Source organism: Hylobates moloch, unplaced genomic scaffold (assembly GCF_009828535.3).
Source record: "Hylobates moloch isolate HMO894 unplaced genomic scaffold, HMol_V3 SCAFFOLD_19, whole genome shotgun sequence".
Classification (NCBI taxonomy): Eukaryota; Metazoa; Chordata; class Mammalia; order Primates; family Hylobatidae; genus Hylobates; species Hylobates moloch.
This window is the reverse complement of record NW_026652294.1, coordinates 38,667,752-38,685,456: the sequence shown is the minus strand read 5'-3', so window position 1 is coordinate 38,685,456 and position 17,705 is coordinate 38,667,752. Positions and strand designations below refer to the sequence as shown.

Genomic DNA, 17,705 nt, shown 5'->3' with positions numbered 1-17,705 from the left:
TTTTTTTTTTTTTTTTTTTCTTTTTTGAGATGGAGTCTGGCTCTCTCGCCCAGGCTGGAGTGCAATGGTGTGATCTTGGCTCACTGCAACATCCACCTCCCGGGTTCAAGCGATTCTCCTGCCTCAGCCTTCCAAGTAGCTGGGATTACAGGCGCCTGCCACCACGTCTGGCTAATTTTTTGTATTTTTAGTAGAGACAGGGTTTCACTGTGTTCCCCAGGCTGGTCTCAAACTCCTGAGCTCAGGCAATCCACCCGCCTCGGCCTCCCAAAGTGCTAGGATTACAGGCGTGAGCCACCGCACGCAGCCCCATCTCTTTTAAAAATATATTTTTTGCCCAACACACATTTCCAAGTTGCCTTGGGGGAAAAAAATAAATGAAGCTGGCACAACTGAAAAAAATAAAACTAGGACCTTGGCCAGGCACAATGGCTCAGGCCTATAATCCCAGCACTTTGGGAAGCTGAGGTGGGAGGATCATTTGAGCCCAGGAGTTTGAGACCAGCCTGAGCAGCATAGTAGGACCCTATCTCTATCAAAAATTTAGGCTGGGCGTGGTGGCTCACGCCTGTAATCTCAGCGCTTTGGGAGGCCGAGGTGGGCGGATCATTTGAGGTCAGGAGTTCGACACCAGTCTGGCTAACAGGGTGAAAACCCTTCTCTACTAAAAATACAAAAGTTAGCCAGGCGTAGTGGCGTGCAACTGTAATCCCAGCTACTCGGGTAGCTGAGGCATGAGAATCACATGAACCTGGAAAGTAGAGGTTGCAGTGAGCCGAGATTGCACCACTGCACTCCAGCCTGGGTAAGGAAATGAGACTCTGTCTCCAAAAAAAAAAAAAAAGATACTACAAAGTCAAGAGACAAACAATAGATAGGAACAATGATGCAGAAAGCTCATATCAAAATTATCAAGGAGGCCCGGCGAGGTGGCTCACGTCTGTAATCCCAACACTTTGGGAAGCCAAGGCAGGTGGATTACCTGAGGTCAGGTGTTTGAGACCAGCTTGGCCAACATGGCACAACCCTGTCTCTACCAAAAATACAAAAATTAACCGGGTGTGCTGGCGGGCGCCTGTAATCTCTGCTACTCGAGAGGCTGAGGTGGCAGAATTGCTTGAACCCGGGTGGTGGAGGTTGCAGTGAGCCGAGATTAAACCACTGCGCTCCAGCCTGGGCGGCAGAGCAAGACTCCATCTCAAAAATAAAGAAGTGCATAAATAAATAATTAAGTTCATAAAGAAATAAAATTTAAAATGAATTAGAGCTCTGCCAGGGGAAGTACTCACATATGATATTTACTGAGTGGGAAAAGTAAGACGCATGAAAGTGTGTATGGTATGGCCCAATTTTGGTATAACAATGACCAAAACCCAGTGATCCTTTTCTATATGATGAGGGGTGTGTGTGTGTGTGTGTGTGTGTGTGTGTGTGTGCGTGTGTGTGTGTGTGTGCATGCATGTGTGTATATTATGCATTCATGATAAAATTGTGTATAGATGGATGCGTGTGTAATAAAGCTATTTTTTAAAACAGATACTAAGACCAATTCATTGCAAAAAGAGAAAAGGCCCCGATAAGAAAATAAAAATTAGCTATAAGCCCCTCCCCTCCCCCATATACCACAAGAAACATCATATATTTTTTCTATCATTATGTGTGTGTGTTTATTTATTTATTTATTTATTTATTTATTTATTTATTTGAGACGGAGTTTCGCTCTTGTTGCCTAGGCTGGAGTGCAATGGCGCAATCTCAGCTCACTGCACCCTCTGCCTCCTGGGTTCAAACGATTCTCCTGCCTCAGCCTCCCAAGTAGCTGGGACTACAGGCATCTGCCACCAGGCCCGGCTAATTTTTTGTGTTTTTAGTAGAGACGGGGTTTCACCACGTTTGCCAGGCTAGTCTCGAACTCCTGACCTCAGGTAATCCTCCCACCTCGGCCTCCCAAAGCGCTGGGATTACAGGCATGAGCCACCACGCCCCGTCTGTGTGTTTACTTTGCACAAAATTAGTATCTTATAGTTCATATTCCTTTTTTTTTTTTTTTTGAGACAGAGTTTCGCTCTTGTTGCCCAGGATGGAGTGCAATGGCACACTCTCGGCTCACTGCAACCTCCACCGCCCGGGTTCAAGCGATTTTCCTACCTCAGCCTCCTGAGTAGCTGGGATTACAGGTGGGCACCACCACGCCCGGCTAATTTTGTATATATTTTTTTAGTACAGACGGGGTTTCACCATGTTGGCCAGGCTGGTCTTGAACTCCCGACCTCAGGTGATCTGCCCGCCTCAGCTTCCCAAAGTGCTGGGATTACAGGCGTGAGCCACCGCGCCCAGCTCATATTGCTTTGACATTCATGTTTCTTCTAGTCAACTTTTCTCATCTGTCTCTGAGCATTTGCTGATGCTCTTTTCTCTCCAAATCACCCCTCTTTTAAGCTCCCGTTAAAATGCTACCTCCTCTGAGAAAGCTTCCCTTTAACGTGCCTGACAGACAGCAGTTGATGGCTCTGAATTTTATCATCACAGGCTCTCTCCCTTTCCTCGAAGCATGTTTAGGTCTACCTTGTATGAGAGTTTCTCGTGTGCTCCTCATCTCTCCTGTTAAACTGGGGAGCTCCTTGGGGGCAAGATCTCTGCCTCTTTCATAACTGTGTCCTCACGGTGCCTAGAATGCACACAGTAGGCACTTCGTAAACATCACTGTACAAAAGGGACGTAGGCTTCCTGCCTCTCTTGTATGGAGTCATCTCAAGATAGTGCGTACTAAATTAGTCAAGGCGAAGTGGGTAGATGCTCAGACACTGGAAGGAAGAGATCAAAGCTGGGGAGTGGCATCCAAGGCCTGGGGGATCCCCTTGGGACCACCCAGATCCACCCTCCACTCCTTCCCTGGGCTCTTCCAACTGCTCAGAAAGGAACAACCCACACGCAGGGCTCTGTGTATGATATATATTTATATATATAATTGCTCTCATTTTATTTTACTTAATCCTCTTTTTACAGTAGATCTGACACAGGCATTAAATAACTGCAGAGAGAGACCATGGTAGGGCGGGTGCAGGAAAACATGGGGGCCCGAAGGGAAGAAACACAGATCCAGCTAGAGAAAAAGGGAAGGGTCCACCTGTGGGTGGAGTGTGGAGGCTGCAGCAGTAAAAAAAGAAAAAGGAGGTTAGAGAGGATGAGGAAGTGAAGGGATGCTGGAGGACAAAGGGTTAAAATGCCTCTACAGCTACAGAATATTCAGAGCAGGAGGCAGGAGGCCCCTCATTTGACATTCTATGGGCATTATGGGTTTTTTTGTTTTTGATTTTGTTTTTTTTTAAAGGCGAAGGGGTCTGAAGAGATGGAGCCAAGACATTCAGAGGCTAGATTTGGAATTTTCAGGCCGGCATGCAGAGGAAAGGGAAGGAGTTAGTGATTAGTTGATAACTTGCTAAGAGAAGCCAGAGAGAGGATGGTGGGGGCAGATCTGGGCTCAGGGTAAGGAGATGGAATAGTCCCAAAGCCAGCCGATGTTTCCAAGGTGGCCACTGGGGACGGAGCCAGAATGGCCACCCCTCCCCCAGAGCTCCCTGGGAAGTGGAACTTGAAGGATATTCTGGGAAGGCGAATGGGGGAAGGGAGCCATCCGTAAAAACAAAGTGGATATTCAGCCTAGGTCAACCCCGCCCCTCTGGGTAGCAGCTATTTGGGTGATAGAAGGGCCTAGGAGGAAACTGAAGGCCAGGCACAGTGGCTCACGCCTGTAATCCCAACACTTTGGGAGACTGAGGCAGGTGGATCACCTGAGGTCGGGAGTTCGAGACCAGCATGACCAACAAGGAGAAACCCCCATCTCTACTAAAAAATGCAAAAAAAAAAAAAAAAAAGAAAAAAAGAAAAAAAGAAATTAGCCGGGCGTGGTGGCGCATGCCTGTAATCCCAGCTACTCAGGAGCCTGAGGGGGGAGAATCGCTTGAACCTGGGATGCGGAGGTTGCGGTGATCTGAGATTGCGCCACTGCACTCCAGCCTGGGCAACAAGAGCGAAACTCCACCTCAAAAAAAAAAAAAAAGAAAGAAAGAAAAACTGCTGAAGTCGGGGGCTGCTAGACGATTTTCAGGAAGGGTCAACACAGGCCTCGCTTCCAGTCCCTCATTTCCCAGCTCACAGAGTCACCAGAGGGTGAGAAGCAGAATGTACCAGCAAAGAGGGAAAAGGCCACAGAACCACCTTGTCCTCAATTACAAAGGGGTGCATTTCAGAGGAGGGAATAGGGATGGAGAGGAGGAGAAGACCTGCCCAGGAGCCAGATAAGTTCAAAGTCACCAAAATGGCGATTGTGTAGACAGGGAGAAACTGTGAGAGATCAAGGGACAGTGGCTAGAGCTTAGGAATGGAAGGAGGGAGTGCCACATTCATCTCTGGAAGCAAAGGGGTGAAATGAGATGCATGTGCACGTTTGTGTGTGTGTTGAGGGGGGGTGTAGGTGGGTGGGTGGGTCAGTGGGCACTTCCTATAACTCTCAGGGGATATGCAGGCAGGAGAGTGGATAGCTCTCACAGCTAAACCAGAACTAGAAAGGCTCCTAACTCCTCTGTGGCCATCTTAGCCCAGCTCCCTCTCTGACTGATCTGAGGTTGGGAGAAGTCGGTGGGAAAGGTGAGTAACAGGGAACCGCAATGGACTTCAGGCTGGGTTGAGAAGTCAAGGAAAAGGGTGTGAGGCTCAGACAAGTCATAGCTCTGTTATCAAAAATACCTTTGGGGTGGGTGAGGGAGGGATCAGGCAGGGTCAGGGACATTCCAGGAGCATCCACAGGAGAGAGGTGGGGTGGGAGGAACGGGCCTCAGGTTTTGTTGATGCGGAGTTTGAAGGCCACGCGGCCAGCGAACTTGTCTCGCTCATCGTCTGTGGCGATGTTGGCAGCGTTGATGCGACATTCTACATTCACCTCCACATTGGGGGTCACATTCAGGAACTTCACGGCCACCAGGGGCTGTGTGTAGTTCACCTGGGCCGGAGGAGCAGTGCAGGGTCTAGGCCTGGGGCAATGCGGCCTCCTTCCCTAGCTCACCACCCGCACCCGCCATCAGCCTGGGCCTCCCCTGGGACTTACGTGGAACTTTTTGCCATAGTAGGGGAAGTACATGAGGTCGATGTTGCCGTTGGCAGGGAACATGACGAAGTTGCCAAGATTCTCAGCATCTTCATCTCGCTGTGGGGGTGCAGGAAGATAGGGGGTGAGCCAGTTAGGGATGGCAGGCACCCAGGAGCTCACCAGACTTCCATTTGTTCTTTTGTTCTTCCTTTGCCCTCAGTTATTCCTGTCTCAAGTCTGCCTCCCTGGAGCTGTGAGTCTGTGTGTGTGTCTGCATGTGCGTGTGTAGATGAGGGGATGGTCTGTCTCTGTCATCATTCTAGGAACTCCTGAAGGCTGCTAATGGCACGAAAGCCTCCTACTCCACTCCTACCCCAAGTTCTTACCCCATCCTCAGGAATCAGTTTCTGGAGCAGAGCCAAGAAAGAACAGATACATGATTAAGGGTTGAATAGGAAGCAAGGAAGGGGATGTGGAGGGAGCAGCTAGTTTCTAGAAAGGACAGACTGGGGGGGAAGGGGGGAACAGGGTCCCAAGGACAACGAAGTGGTGGCAGATGGTGCTAACAGATCAGCAGCTACCAGACACCTAGAAGGAACTGACGGGTAGGGTCCATATGGGAGGGAGAGCAAAAGATACGGACAATCTGGGAATGAAGGAGAAGGTGGAAGCGTTAGGGAGAGAAGCCAGAGGCCAGGGCGTTGGTGGAGGAGGGCGTGTGTCTGGCCCCTAGGAGAGCAGGCCTCTGCATCCTAGAGAGAAGCAAGAGGAGTGTGAGGCCCTCGGAGTTCAAGCTATAGTGGAGCCCAAAAGCCCACTCTTACCCCCTTGTTTGTATGGTGATGGGGCCTCTAGGAGCAAAGAAGATAGGGAGAGACAGGTGAATTACACAGAAACCATGAAGAACACTCAGGTGAGCTGGCGGACAAGGCCCAATGAACTCACCTTCCCAGCACAGGTAACATTCATGCTCTGGTTTGCTCCTGCATAGAAGTTGATGACCTGGAGTGAGGGTGGAAGGTGAAGAGAGTCAGAAGAAGTTGTCAAAGATGGGCATCCAGACCAAGCTAAGCCGGGGACTGTAGTCCTAACTACTAGGGAGGTTGAGGCGGGAGGATAGCTTAATTCCAGGAGTTCAAGGCCAGCCTGGGCAACATAGCGAGACCCTGTCTATCCTGTCTAAAAAAAAAAAAAAAGGCATCCAGCCTTCTAGCTGCAGAGCTTAGCCTCCAAGGGCCCCACCTCTCTTTTCCTCTCAGCTACACAAACATCCAAGTCTCTCTCATGCCCATTAGCCCCAGTGAAAGGATGCAACTGTCTGCAGGTGGTGTCCCCAGATCCTTCCTCCGTTCACTGTGGGGACCAAGGTCATAGGTACCCGGTTCATCTTGATGAAGACACAGGGCTGCCCAGTGCTGTAACCATAGTGGGTGAGGTCCCCGATGCCGGAGCAGTTGCCTAGCTGGGTCCGGTTGAATTGGCAGGCACGTTTGGGGTAGTTGAGGACTCCATTATCTGGCTGTTCGTAATAGCGCCCAGGGCGGCAGACATCATTCTTTTGGGCTTGGATAGAGTCGTTGTAAGCTAAAGAGGTGGAAGGGAGAGAGTCAGGGGCCAGATGTTCCACTTCCAAGGTCCCCAGTCCCCTGCCCGAAGTCTTGAACTGACACATAACCAGGCCCACACTCACGCTCCAAGAACTTGTTGAGCTTCTGAACATGCTGGTCCCAGCTTTCAGTGTCACTGACATTGACAATGACATCAAGGTTCTCAGTCTTGGGGCGAATCATCAAGCCTACAGCCGACAAAGGCAGAAGTTGGGAGTATCTATAAGATGAGGGGCTGCACACAGAGGGAAGAAAATGGACACAGGGAACACCAGGGTGGGGACAGCAGTGAATATCTGAGATCGTCTTCATGGGAGGGTGATCTGTGGTTGTCTGCCACATGACCAAATCACACAGCTCCCAACTGCAGGAAATGGGAAGGTGGACAGATTTCAAGAAGAATTTCCCAGCACATGGGGATTGGGTCATCAGAATCAAACTCCTGGAAGGAACTATGAGTTCCTTCTGGAGGTTTGGGGGCACAAGAGCAGTTAGAGTAGCTGGCAGGGGGAGCCTCCATACTCACCCGGTGTGGCCAGTCGGTCCTGGTACTTGGGGGTATGGTCGGAGACAGTCTGCAGCATCACCCACATGGTGAGGGTGAACATGGCGGTGAGGAACCCATAAAAAACGAGGTAGAAGAGGAGGATAAAGGCTAGGGAGGAGGAAACAGGGTCAGCAGGGCCCAAGGTTCCCACCATAACCTCACCTATCCCCATGCACCCCTCTACCCACTCTGAAGTTCTGCACTGGGATTGATCACAGAGCCACAGGGATGTCTTAGAGCCTTCCTCTGGGAGCAAAATGAGACAAGCTGGAAACAGGCGGTTGTGTCTGGCTTCTAGCCATGACTCCCAGCCCCCTCCTTGTCCTAGGGCACAGTGAAGCCCAACCTTGTGGAGGTCTGTTATTTTGCCTCCGATTCCATTTCCAACTTCTCAACCATGCATAGTCCTGACAAGGCACACATCTGTTACCTCTGCATTTGTACTCATGCTTAAAGCTGTGCTAGCACGGTGACTTTTTAAGCGGGTACTGGCCACCATTCACAAGCAAACCCTCATACCACCCCGCAGAGCCTGGACCCTCAGATTTGAATAGCAAAATCTCTCTCCTGGTGCCCTTCAGAAGCCAAACTTTGAACACAGTTCCCGAAATGAAAGACCTAACACTCTAGCCTAGCTACAAATCTCTCAGAGACAGCTTGTTAGAACCTTCAACAGTCACCCCACCCTCAGTTCACACCCAGCACCCTGGGCAGAGGCAGGGAGGAAAGGCAGAATCTCCCACAGCCTTCCCTTAGTGGGATCTCTCCATGGCTCCCCCGCCTGAAGTGAGGGCCCAAGGGCCAGCTGTTCCCACCACCCTGGACTCCCAATCCTTCCATCTCAGAGGACACTTCTTCCATGAAGTCCTCTGGCTCTCCCAAGCATTGCTGGATTCTTCCCATCCCAGGGGCTGGAGTTGGAGTTCCCTGAGGGAATGGACTGCATGGGACCCACCTCGTGTAGGCCGCTGAATGGGTGGACTGATGCAGACAGTGCCGTGTGGAAAGATTGTAAATCGTGTCACACAGTGTCCTCTGTCCCCTGTGTCTCAACGTCCCAGGTTGACTATCCCTCTTGGAAAAATTCCAACCCTCACCTGCACCGGTCACCAGACCCCCCCACCACCGCCACCCCCGGCCACTACAACTCCCTGAGTCCTGCCATAGTCAGTCTGGGGAGGCTCCCTAGTCATCCGACTGTCACAGACACCTGGCTGGCTGATGCACGCAAATCACCACAGTGACCACTCCTCCCTCCACCACCGACATGGGAGCAAAACCAGCAGCCTCGGAAAAACTCATACTATCAGCAGCCCCCCAACCCACAAAGCAGTCCCAGAAGGCTCCCAAGGCCAGGCGGTGGGATACAGACAACTTCCGCCGTGAAGAACCCCCCTAACACACCCCCCCAAGACCCGCCCCCTCATGAACGTTCCCAGGGTCCAGGGGGTGGGCACAAGCTAAAAATAGACGGGGCTGCGGAGCTAGTGAGAGCGGGAGGGAGGGAAGGGGCGCTCTTTGGAGGTGGGGGACGCCCGTGTGGAGCGGACAGGCCCCGAGAGGGAGTGTGAGCGCCGCAGCGCGGACACGCAGGCAGAGCTGGCGACCCCCCGCCCGAGGGGGCTCCGCGGGGGGCGGGAAGGCGGCTGTGACCTACTTTCTCCGCCTCCGCACGGCCAGCCGGGGAGATTAGACTGGCGATTCGGCCCCCTCCCAGCCCAGAGCCCGGCAGGGAGGCTGGACGCCGGGGACCCGGGAGGGGAGCTGGGGCCGCTTCGGCGGGACCCTGCGCCCCCGAGGCGTCGCCCAGCGGCTTCCCCCCGCCCCTTGCGTGCCGGCCCTGCGTACCCCAGCTGGTCCCGGTGCGGCCCATAAACTGATGCGTCCTCGGGTTCCACACGAACTCCTTCCACTCCTCAACCACCTGCCCGCAGCTCTTCTTCTCTTTCTGGATGACCATCTTGGCGGCGCGGGGCGAGTCCGGGCGCCGGGCGGGGGGTTGCGGAGAAGCGGGGGCGCCGCGCGCTGAAGCCCTCTACACACCCAAAAGCGCGGGGAGCGAAGGCGGCGGGGGCAAAGGAGACCCCCCTCAGATATGCAGCTGCTGGAGATTCCGGGGTGCACGGCCACGCGCTGCGGGGTGCAGGCAGCGTGGCGGAAGATGCACCGATCCTAGGCCCCCAACTGCGATGAAAAGGGGTGCTGTCAGAGCAGGGGAGAATAACAAGAGGAAGGGGTATAAATGCAGCTTCACTCCCCCCCAAATCGTCTAGAAACAAAACGAAAAGGGGTGCAAAAACAGACGGCTACAAAAACCGAGCAGAACGCAGGAAAAAAGCGGGGTACAAAAAAGCAGAGAAAGGTGGGGGAGGCGGCCGCCCCGAAATCCAAGATGCAAAGAAGCTGTGGAACGAAGCTCAAGGCTCCCTCCGCCAAGCGGAGACCACTGCACCAGTGGTGGCTCAGCCGCGGGGGTGGGGCGGGGACGCGCAGTTGGGGGAGAGCCAGGGATGGGGGGCCCCCCAGGCGGAGGCTCCGCTCCTCAGCAGTGCGGGTCCCGCGGTCGCCGAGCGCGGTCTTTATACTCTGCGGCTCTGGGGGTGCCCGCCCCCTTCCCACCCCCAGAAGCTCCGCCTCCTCGCCACTGGCCCAGGCGACCTTATACATATGTAAATATGGAGAGGTTGAGCCCGCCCCCCTGACTCCTCTTAGGGACCTGGTTGTCTCTCCATTACCCCCACCCCAGGTACTAGACTGGGACAGGGTGGGAGGAGGAGATAGAGGGCGTGTCCGGGCGGAGTAGAGGGAAAGATAACCCCAGAGAAACGCAACAACAGAGAGAGAAGCTGATACATGCTCAAAGGTGGGGGCCCCAGGTAGGGAGTTAGAAAGAGACTAAGATACAGATGCAGCAGAAGATTCCGGGAGCAGACGGGGCAGAATGTCAGAGGAATAAAGAGCTAGAGATCAAGAAAGAGAGCGAAGAGACCAGCCGGGAGGCTGGCCGAGCCAGGAGGGAAGCTAGGACAGGCCACGCAGAGATGGAGAAAGGCCACCCCCAGAGGGACGTTCCCCTGTTGGGAGCCGCTACCAGTTCCCCAGACGCCTCCTTCTCCAATCTCACAGCCCCTGTCCACACCACCTGGCTCTGTCCACGTGCAGAGGCTTCCCCATCTTCCAATCACGTCTCCCTGAAGCCCTCTCAACACCACATTCCCAGTTCCCAGCCCTGCCCTGAGACCCCAGCCCTGCAGCCAGGTCTACTTCGGTTCTCTGCCTCCCGGCACCCCCACCCCCACGTCTGAACTCACCTCCTTATGTGTCTACTTGGGTCAACAAACATTTATTGAGCACCTCTACAGACTGTGTGCTGTAGCCCTGGGGAGGCCAGAGAGGTGACACTGAAGGCACAGCTCTCATGGGGGCTCACAGTCTAGGGCGGGAGTATACTTGCTCTAAATACCACATGTTAAGAATCATTATCTCAAGCCGGGCACGGTGGCTTATGCCTGTAATCCCAGCACTTTGGGAGGCCGAGGCGGGCAGATAACGAGGTCAGGAGTTCGAGACTAGCCTTGCCCACATGGTGAAACCCCGTCTCTACTTAAAAATGCAAAATTAAGCCGGGCGCGGTGGCTCAAGCCTGTAATCCCAGCACTTTGGGAGGCTGAGGCGGGCGGATCACGAGGTCAGGAGATCGAGACCATCCTGGCTAACACGGTGAAACCCCGTCTCTACTAAAAACACAAAAAAATTAGCCGGGCGTGTTGGCGGGCGCCTGTATTCCCAGCTACTCGGGAGGCTGAGGCAGGAGAATGGCGTGAACCCAGGAGGTGGAGGTTGCGGTGAGCCGAGATTGCGCCACTGCACTCCAGCCTGGGGGACAGAGAAAGACTCCGTCTCAAACCCCGTATTAGACAAAATGCAAAATTAGGCCGGGCGCGGTGGCTCACGCCAGTAATCCCAGCACTTTGGGAGGCCGAGGCGGGTGGATCATGAGGTCAGGAGATCGAGACCATCCTGGCTAATACGGGGAAACCCCGTCCCTACTAAAAATACAATACACCAGCTGGGTGTGGTGGCGGGCGCCTATAGTCCCAGCTACTTGGGAGGCTGAGGCAGGAGAATGGCGTGAACCCGGGAGGCGGAGCTTGCAGTGAGCTGAGATCGCGTCACTGCACTCCAGCCTGGGCAACAGAGCTTCCATCTCAATTTAAAAAAAAAAAAAATTAGCTGGGCATGGTGGTGGGTGCCTGTAGTCCCAGCTACTCAGTAGGCTGAGGCAGGAGAATTGCTTGAACGCCGGAGGCAAAGCTTGCAGTGAGCTGAGATCGCGCCATTGCACTCCAGCCTGGGCAATAGAGTGAGACTTCGTCTCAAAAAAAAAAAAAAAAAAAAAAAATCATTATCTCAACCAGGCCCGGTGGCTCATGCCTGTAATCCCAGGTCTATGGGAGGCCGAGGCCGGTGGATCACCTGAGCAAAGGAGTTACAGACCAGAGGTCAGGAGTTCAAGACCAGCCTGGCCAACATGGTGAAACTGCATCTCTACTAAAACTACAAAAATTAGCCGGGTGCGGTGGTGGGAGCCTGTAATTCCAGCTACTCAGGAGGCTGAGGCAGGAGAATTGCTTGAACCTGGGAGGTGGAGGTTGCACTGAGCTGAGATTGTGTCATTGCACTCCAGCCTGGACAAGAGCAAAACTCCATCTCAAAAAAATGGTATGTATTGAATGAATGAATGGGAGTTGGGGCTGGCCTCTGAAGGGTAGGTAGTCTTCCAGGACAAAGGAATGAAATGCACAGAGGTGTGAAGTCAGGAGTAAGCACAGTCTACCCCAGGAGTGGATGGCTTGGCTCCAGGAGAGGACTAGTCAGAGACTAGTGGGAAAGGAGGTTGGGGACACGGCATGGGTGTAGATTGCGGAATATCCTGCAGGTTAGACTGAAGAATCAGGACTCTATCATGAAGGCTAATAAGAAGCCACTGAAGAACTTTCAGCTGAGGAGTGGCCTAATTAAAGCTGTATTTTGAGAAAATTAGTCCCGAGTCTGCTGCAGAATAGACTGAAGCGGGGCCAGCTGCATAATTGTCAGGATCCAGTGCAAAATGGAAATGCAGGGACCCTTGTTCAAAACCTAGGGAAAAAAGTGCCTTTAGAGGCACTAAAATATAAACTTTTTTTTTTTTTTTTTGGAGACAGAGTCTCACTGTGTCACCCAGGCTGAAGTGCAGTGGCATGATCTCTGCTCACTGCAGCCTCTGCCTCCAGGATTCAAGCGATTCCTCCCTCAGTCTCCCGGGTAGCTGGGACTACCACCACACCTGGCTAATTTTTGTATTTTTTTGTAGAGATGGGATTTCACCATGTTGGCCAGGCTAGTTTTGAGCTCCTGACCTCAAATGATCCACCTACCTTGGCCTCCCAAAGTGCTGGGATTACAGGTGTGAACAACCGCACCCGGCCTAAACTATTTTCCTTTCATCCATAGTTCTTTCAGCTTCTGGTGGTTTTTTGTTTTAGAGACAGGGTCTTGCCATGTCACCCAGACTGGAGTGCAGTGACGTGATCTTGGCTCACCGCAACCTCCACTTCCCAGGTTCAAGCAATTCTTCTGTCTCAGCCTCCTGAGTAGCTGGGATTACAGGCACAGGCCACCACGCCCGGCTAATTTTTATATTTTTACTAGAGACAGGGTTTTGCCATGTTGGCCAGGCTGGTGTGGAACTCCTGGACTCCTGGACTCAAGGGATCCACCCACATCAGCCTCCCAAAGTGCTGAAATTACAAGTGTGAGCCACCGTACCCAGCATATCCATGAACAACCTTCCAGTCTCAGCCTCCAGGTAGCTGGGGCTGCAGGCACACTTCACCACGCCTAGCTTTCTCATGGTGTTTTTTGCTTTGATTTTTTTTTTTTTTTTTTTTTTTGGGACAGAGTCTTGCTGTCACCCAGGCTGGAGTGCAGTGGCGCGATCTCGGCTCACTGCAGGCTCCGCCCCCTGGGGTTCACGCCATTCTCCTGCCTCAGTCTCCCGAGTAGCTGGGACTACAGGCGCCCGCCACCTCGCCCGGCTAATTTTTTGTATTTTTAGTAGAGACGGGGTTTCACTGTGTTAGCCAGGATGGTCTCGATCTCCTGACCTCGTGATCCACCCGCCTCGGCCTCCCAAAGTGCTGGGATTACAGGCGTGAGCCACCGCGCCCGGCTTTGCTTTGATATTTAATGTTTAAATTTTTTTTTTTTCTTTTTTTGAGACGGAGTCTCACTCTGTCGCCCAGGCTGGAGTGCAATGGCGCGATCTTGGCTCGCTGCAACCTCCACCTCCCGGGTTCAAGTGATTCTCCTGCCTCAGCCTCCTGCGTAGCTGGGATTACAGGCGTGCACAACCACACCTGGCTAATTTTTGTATTTTTAGTAGAGATGGGAGTTCACCGTGTTGGTCAGTCTGGTCTCGAACTCCTGACCTCCATGATCCACCCACCTCGGCCTCCCAAAATGCTGGGATTACAGGCATGAGCCACCGCACCCAGTCTTTCTTTCTTTTTTTTTTTTTTTTTTTTTTTTTTTTCACTGCAAGCTCCACCTCCCGGGTTCACGCCATTCTCCTGCCTCAGCCTCCCGCGTAGCTGGGACTACAGGCGCCCGCCATCACGCCCGGCTAATTTTTTGTATTTTTAGTAGAGACGGGGTTTCAACATGTTAGCCAGGATGGTCTCGATCTCCTGACCTTGTGATCCGCCCGCCTCAGCCTCCCAAAGTGCTGGGATTACAGGCTTGAGCCACCGCGCCCGGCCACCAGTCTTTCTTTTTTAGAGATGGGGGGGTCTCTTAAAAGAAAAGATGGGGGTCTCTATGTTGACGAGGCTGGTCTCAAACTCCTGGCCTCAAGCAATCCTGCCATCTTGGCCTTCCAAAGTGCTAGGATTACAGGTGTGAGCCCCGCCTAACATTTTTCTATCTTCAGCTTCCTGATAAGGAAGGAAGGACTGAAAGGAAAAGGAACTATGGGTTGCCTCAGCCTTCCCTTTCCTTCTATGTCACTGTTGCCAGCATAAGTGGCCAAAACAGGGACATGACTAAAAAAAGATCTGATAAGATATGGTGATCATCCATGCCTCCTACAATGCCATTGCTTCCTTTCCGTGCTCATAGCCAAGTTCTGCTTCCAGTGAAGAGTGTGGTCTCTTAGCTGTCAGCACTCCCACTTATTCATATTCATTTTTTTTTTTTTTTTTTGAGATAGTCTCTTGCTCTGTCACCTAGGCTGGAGTGCAGTGGCATGATCATAGCGATCCAATCCTCCCAGCTTAGGCTCCTAAGTAGCTGGGAGTAGAGGTGGCTACTAGTCTCACCTGGCTAAATGCCTGTCTACTAGTCCGCCTGGCTAATTTTTAAAGAAGTTTTTCGTAGAGATGGAGTCTCGCCATATTGCCAAGGCTTGTCTTGAACTCCTGGGCTCAAGGGATCCTCCCGCCTGGGTTTCTCAAAGTGCTGGGATTACAGGCAGGAGCCGTTGTTGAGGTTCCTTGCAGAGGGAGCCTTTCCATGTTCACGTCCAATTCAGCAGCTGGCCGTGCTCAGCCTCACATATTCAGTTGTAGACATAACATGCTTACCTTATACTCATCTGGAGTCTGGCTGAACTCCCACACATTGTAGGTTCCCCAGAATTCTGTGCCCATGGCGCATCTGGAACGCTCTGTGAATGGGACGTAGCTCCTCTGCTCACACGCATGCGCCAATGCTTCACTGGACGTTACTTACAAAGCACAAATTCAAAGATAGAACTATGAAGAATTTCAAGACAGCGATGGCATTCAGCTCCATGAATGTTTGGGGGGAAAAAAAGCAACAGCAGAGTTTTAAACCAAACAACTATGAGCATGGGCCTCGTGCCACTGTGCAGGTCGCACGTCAGGAGGCTGGCCTTGGGCTGGACGGAATGGGTTTGAGGACGTGGATGGCAGTTTGGATGTGAGGTGTTGAGAACTTGGGCTAAGGATTTAAGGTGACAGTTGAAAGGAGAAGAAAAACCTCTCCAAGGAAAACCGGCAAGATTTGAAGAAAGATTAAAAGAGGTGGAGATAATGATTCTTTTTTTTTTTCTTGAGACAGAATCTCGCTCTGTTGCCCAGGCTGGAGCACAATGACATGATCTTGGCTCACTGCAACCTCCACCTCCTGGGTTCAAGCAATTCTCCTGCCTCAGCCTCCTGAGTAGCTGGGATTACAGGCTCCCACCACCGCACACGGCTAATTTTTGTAGTTTCAGTAGAGACGCAGTTTCACCATGTTGGCCAGGCTGATTTTAACTCTTGACCTCAGGTGATCCACCCACCTTGGCCTCCCAAAGTGCTGGAAATGTAGACATGAGCCACCATGCCTGGCCCACTCAGTGCATATCTAATGAGCATTTGCTTAGAGCCAGGTGCTATTACTATTCTGGTCCCTGTGTTCCTGGGGCTGCCACTCCAGTAGACAATTAACAAAAGCAAATAAATATAATGTTTATATTATTATTTTTATTATTTTGAGATAGAGTCTTGTTCTATCGCCCAGGCTGGAGGGCATTGGTACAATCTTGGCTCACTGCAACCTCATCTCCCGGGTTCAAGCAATTTTCCTGCCTCAGCCCCTCGAGTAACTGGGATTACAGGCATGCACCACCACACCTAGCTAATTTTTGTATTTTAGTAGAGACCAGTTTCACCATGTTGACCAGGCTGGTCTCCAACTCATGACCTCAAGTGATCTGCCTGCCTCGGCCTCCCAAAGTGCTGGGATCACAGGCATGAGCCACCGCACCAAGCTTAATAATGTTAATGTTATGCAGGAAAAAGAACAGGCTAAGGTACTAGAGAGTGCCTGGATGGTCAGGAATGGCCTTACTGAGAAGGCAACTTTTTATTTATTTATTTTTTTAGACGGAGTCTCTGTCATCCAGGCTGGAGTGCAATGGCGTGATCTCGGCTCACTCTAACCTTCGCCTCCTGGGTTCAAGTGCTTCTCCTGCCTCAGCCTCCCAAGTGGCTGGGATCACAGGCGTGCACCACCACACCCAGCTAATTTTTGTATTTTAGTAGAGACGGTTTTTCACCATGTTGGTCAGGCTGGTCTCGAACTTCTGACCTCAGGTGATCCACCCGCCTCGGCCTCCCATAGTGCTGGGATTACAGGCATAAGCCACTGCACCCGGCCACAACTTTTTTTTTTGAGACAGTCTCTGTCTGTTGCCCAGGCTGGAGTACGGTGGTGCAACTGTGGCTTACTGCAGCCTTGAACTCCTGTGAGGGAAATGACTGTTCATGTAAGACTCACACACCCGAAAGGAGGTCTGAGAAGAGGTAAGGGAAGAGATTTCCAGGAAGAAGGAAGTGAAAGTGCAAAGGCTGGGCTTTAGTGAGCCAAGACAAGATGAATACAGCAAGGGATTCAAGAGCTAGGCAGGGGCCAAACCATAAAGGGTCCTTGTAGACCCTAGAGAATGGTTGGATATTTTTTACCTCATATCCTATCTAGTGGATGTGGTTTGGATTTTAATCCAACCACCATGAAAACAATTCTGTGGTTTCAGGAAGGAGAGTGACATAATCGCATTTAATGAAAATTGGCCGGGCCCGGGGGCTCATGCCTATAATACTAGCACTTTGGGAGGGCCAGGCCAGCAGATTATTTGAGGTCAGGAGTTCAAGACTAGACTGGCCAACATGGCGAAACCCCATCTCTACTAAAAATAGAAAAATTATCACTGCTGTAATCCCAGCACTTTGGGAGGCCTAGGCAGGCAGATCACTTGAGGTTAGAAGTTCCAGACCAGCCTGGCCAACATGTGAAACCCTGTCTCTACTAAAAATACAAAACTAGCTGGGCAGCTGGGTACGGTTGCTCACATCTATGATCCTAGCACTTTGGAAGGCCGAGGGGGAGGATCGTGTGGTGAGGAGTTCAAGACCAGCCTGACCAACACAGTGAAACCCCATCTCTACTAAAAATACAAAACATTAGCCAGGCATGGGTGGGCACTTGTAATCCCACCTACTTTGGAGGCTAAGACAGGAGAATCACTTGAACCCAGGAGGCAGAGGTTGCAGTGAGCTGAGATTGCGCCCTTACACTCCAGCCTTGGCAACACTGCGAGACTGTCTCAAAAAGAAAAAAGACCAGGCGCAGTGGCTCATGCCTGTAATCCCAGCACTTTGGGAAGCCGAGGAGGGTGGATCACCTGAGGTCGGGAGTTCGAGACCAGCCTGACCAACATGGAGAAACCCCGTCTCTACTAAAAGTACAAAACTAGCCAGGCGTGGTGGCACATGCCTGTAATCCCAGCTACTAGGGAGGCTGAGACAGGAGAATCACTTGAACCCGGGAGGTGGAGGCTGCAGTGAGCCAAGATTGTGCCATTGCACTCCAGCCTGGGCAACAAGAGTGAAACTCTGTCTGAAAAAAAAAAAAGGGCTGG

The 17,705-nt window shown here is 52.0% G+C and overlaps 1 protein-coding gene across 1 annotated transcript; it reads right to left on the bottom strand.

The window, feature by feature from the left end:
- Positions 1–2,938: 2,938 nt before the first annotated feature.
- ATP1B2 (ATPase Na+/K+ transporting subunit beta 2) lies at positions 2,939–9,803 on the bottom strand. Its single transcript, XM_032139333.2, has 7 exons — positions 9,089–9,803; positions 7,220–7,348; positions 6,777–6,881; positions 6,465–6,670; positions 6,032–6,088; positions 5,105–5,203; positions 2,939–4,999 (listed from the first exon to the last, which is right to left on the bottom strand). Exons 1-7 carry the CDS (start codon positions 9,198–9,200, stop codon positions 4,835–4,837), a joined length of 873 nt encoding a protein of 290 aa, XP_031995224.1. The 5' UTR covers positions 9,201–9,803; the 3' UTR covers positions 2,939–4,834.
- Between the last annotated feature and the right edge of the window lie 7,902 nt (positions 9,804–17,705).

Coding starts and splice junctions, on each gene's coding strand:
- ATP1B2 (XM_032139333.2), bottom strand. CDS start 9,200: ATGGTCATCCAGAAAGAGAAGAAGAGCTGCGGGCAGGTGGTTGAGGAG. Junction 7,349..9,088: donor CCGCACCGGGACCAGCTGGG/GTACGCAGGGCC, acceptor CCTCCTCCCTAG/CCTTTATCCTCCTCTTCTAC. Junction 5,204..6,031: donor ATGTTACCTGTGCTGGGAAG/GTGAGTTCATTG, acceptor GCACCCCCACAG/CGAGATGAAGATGCTGAGAA.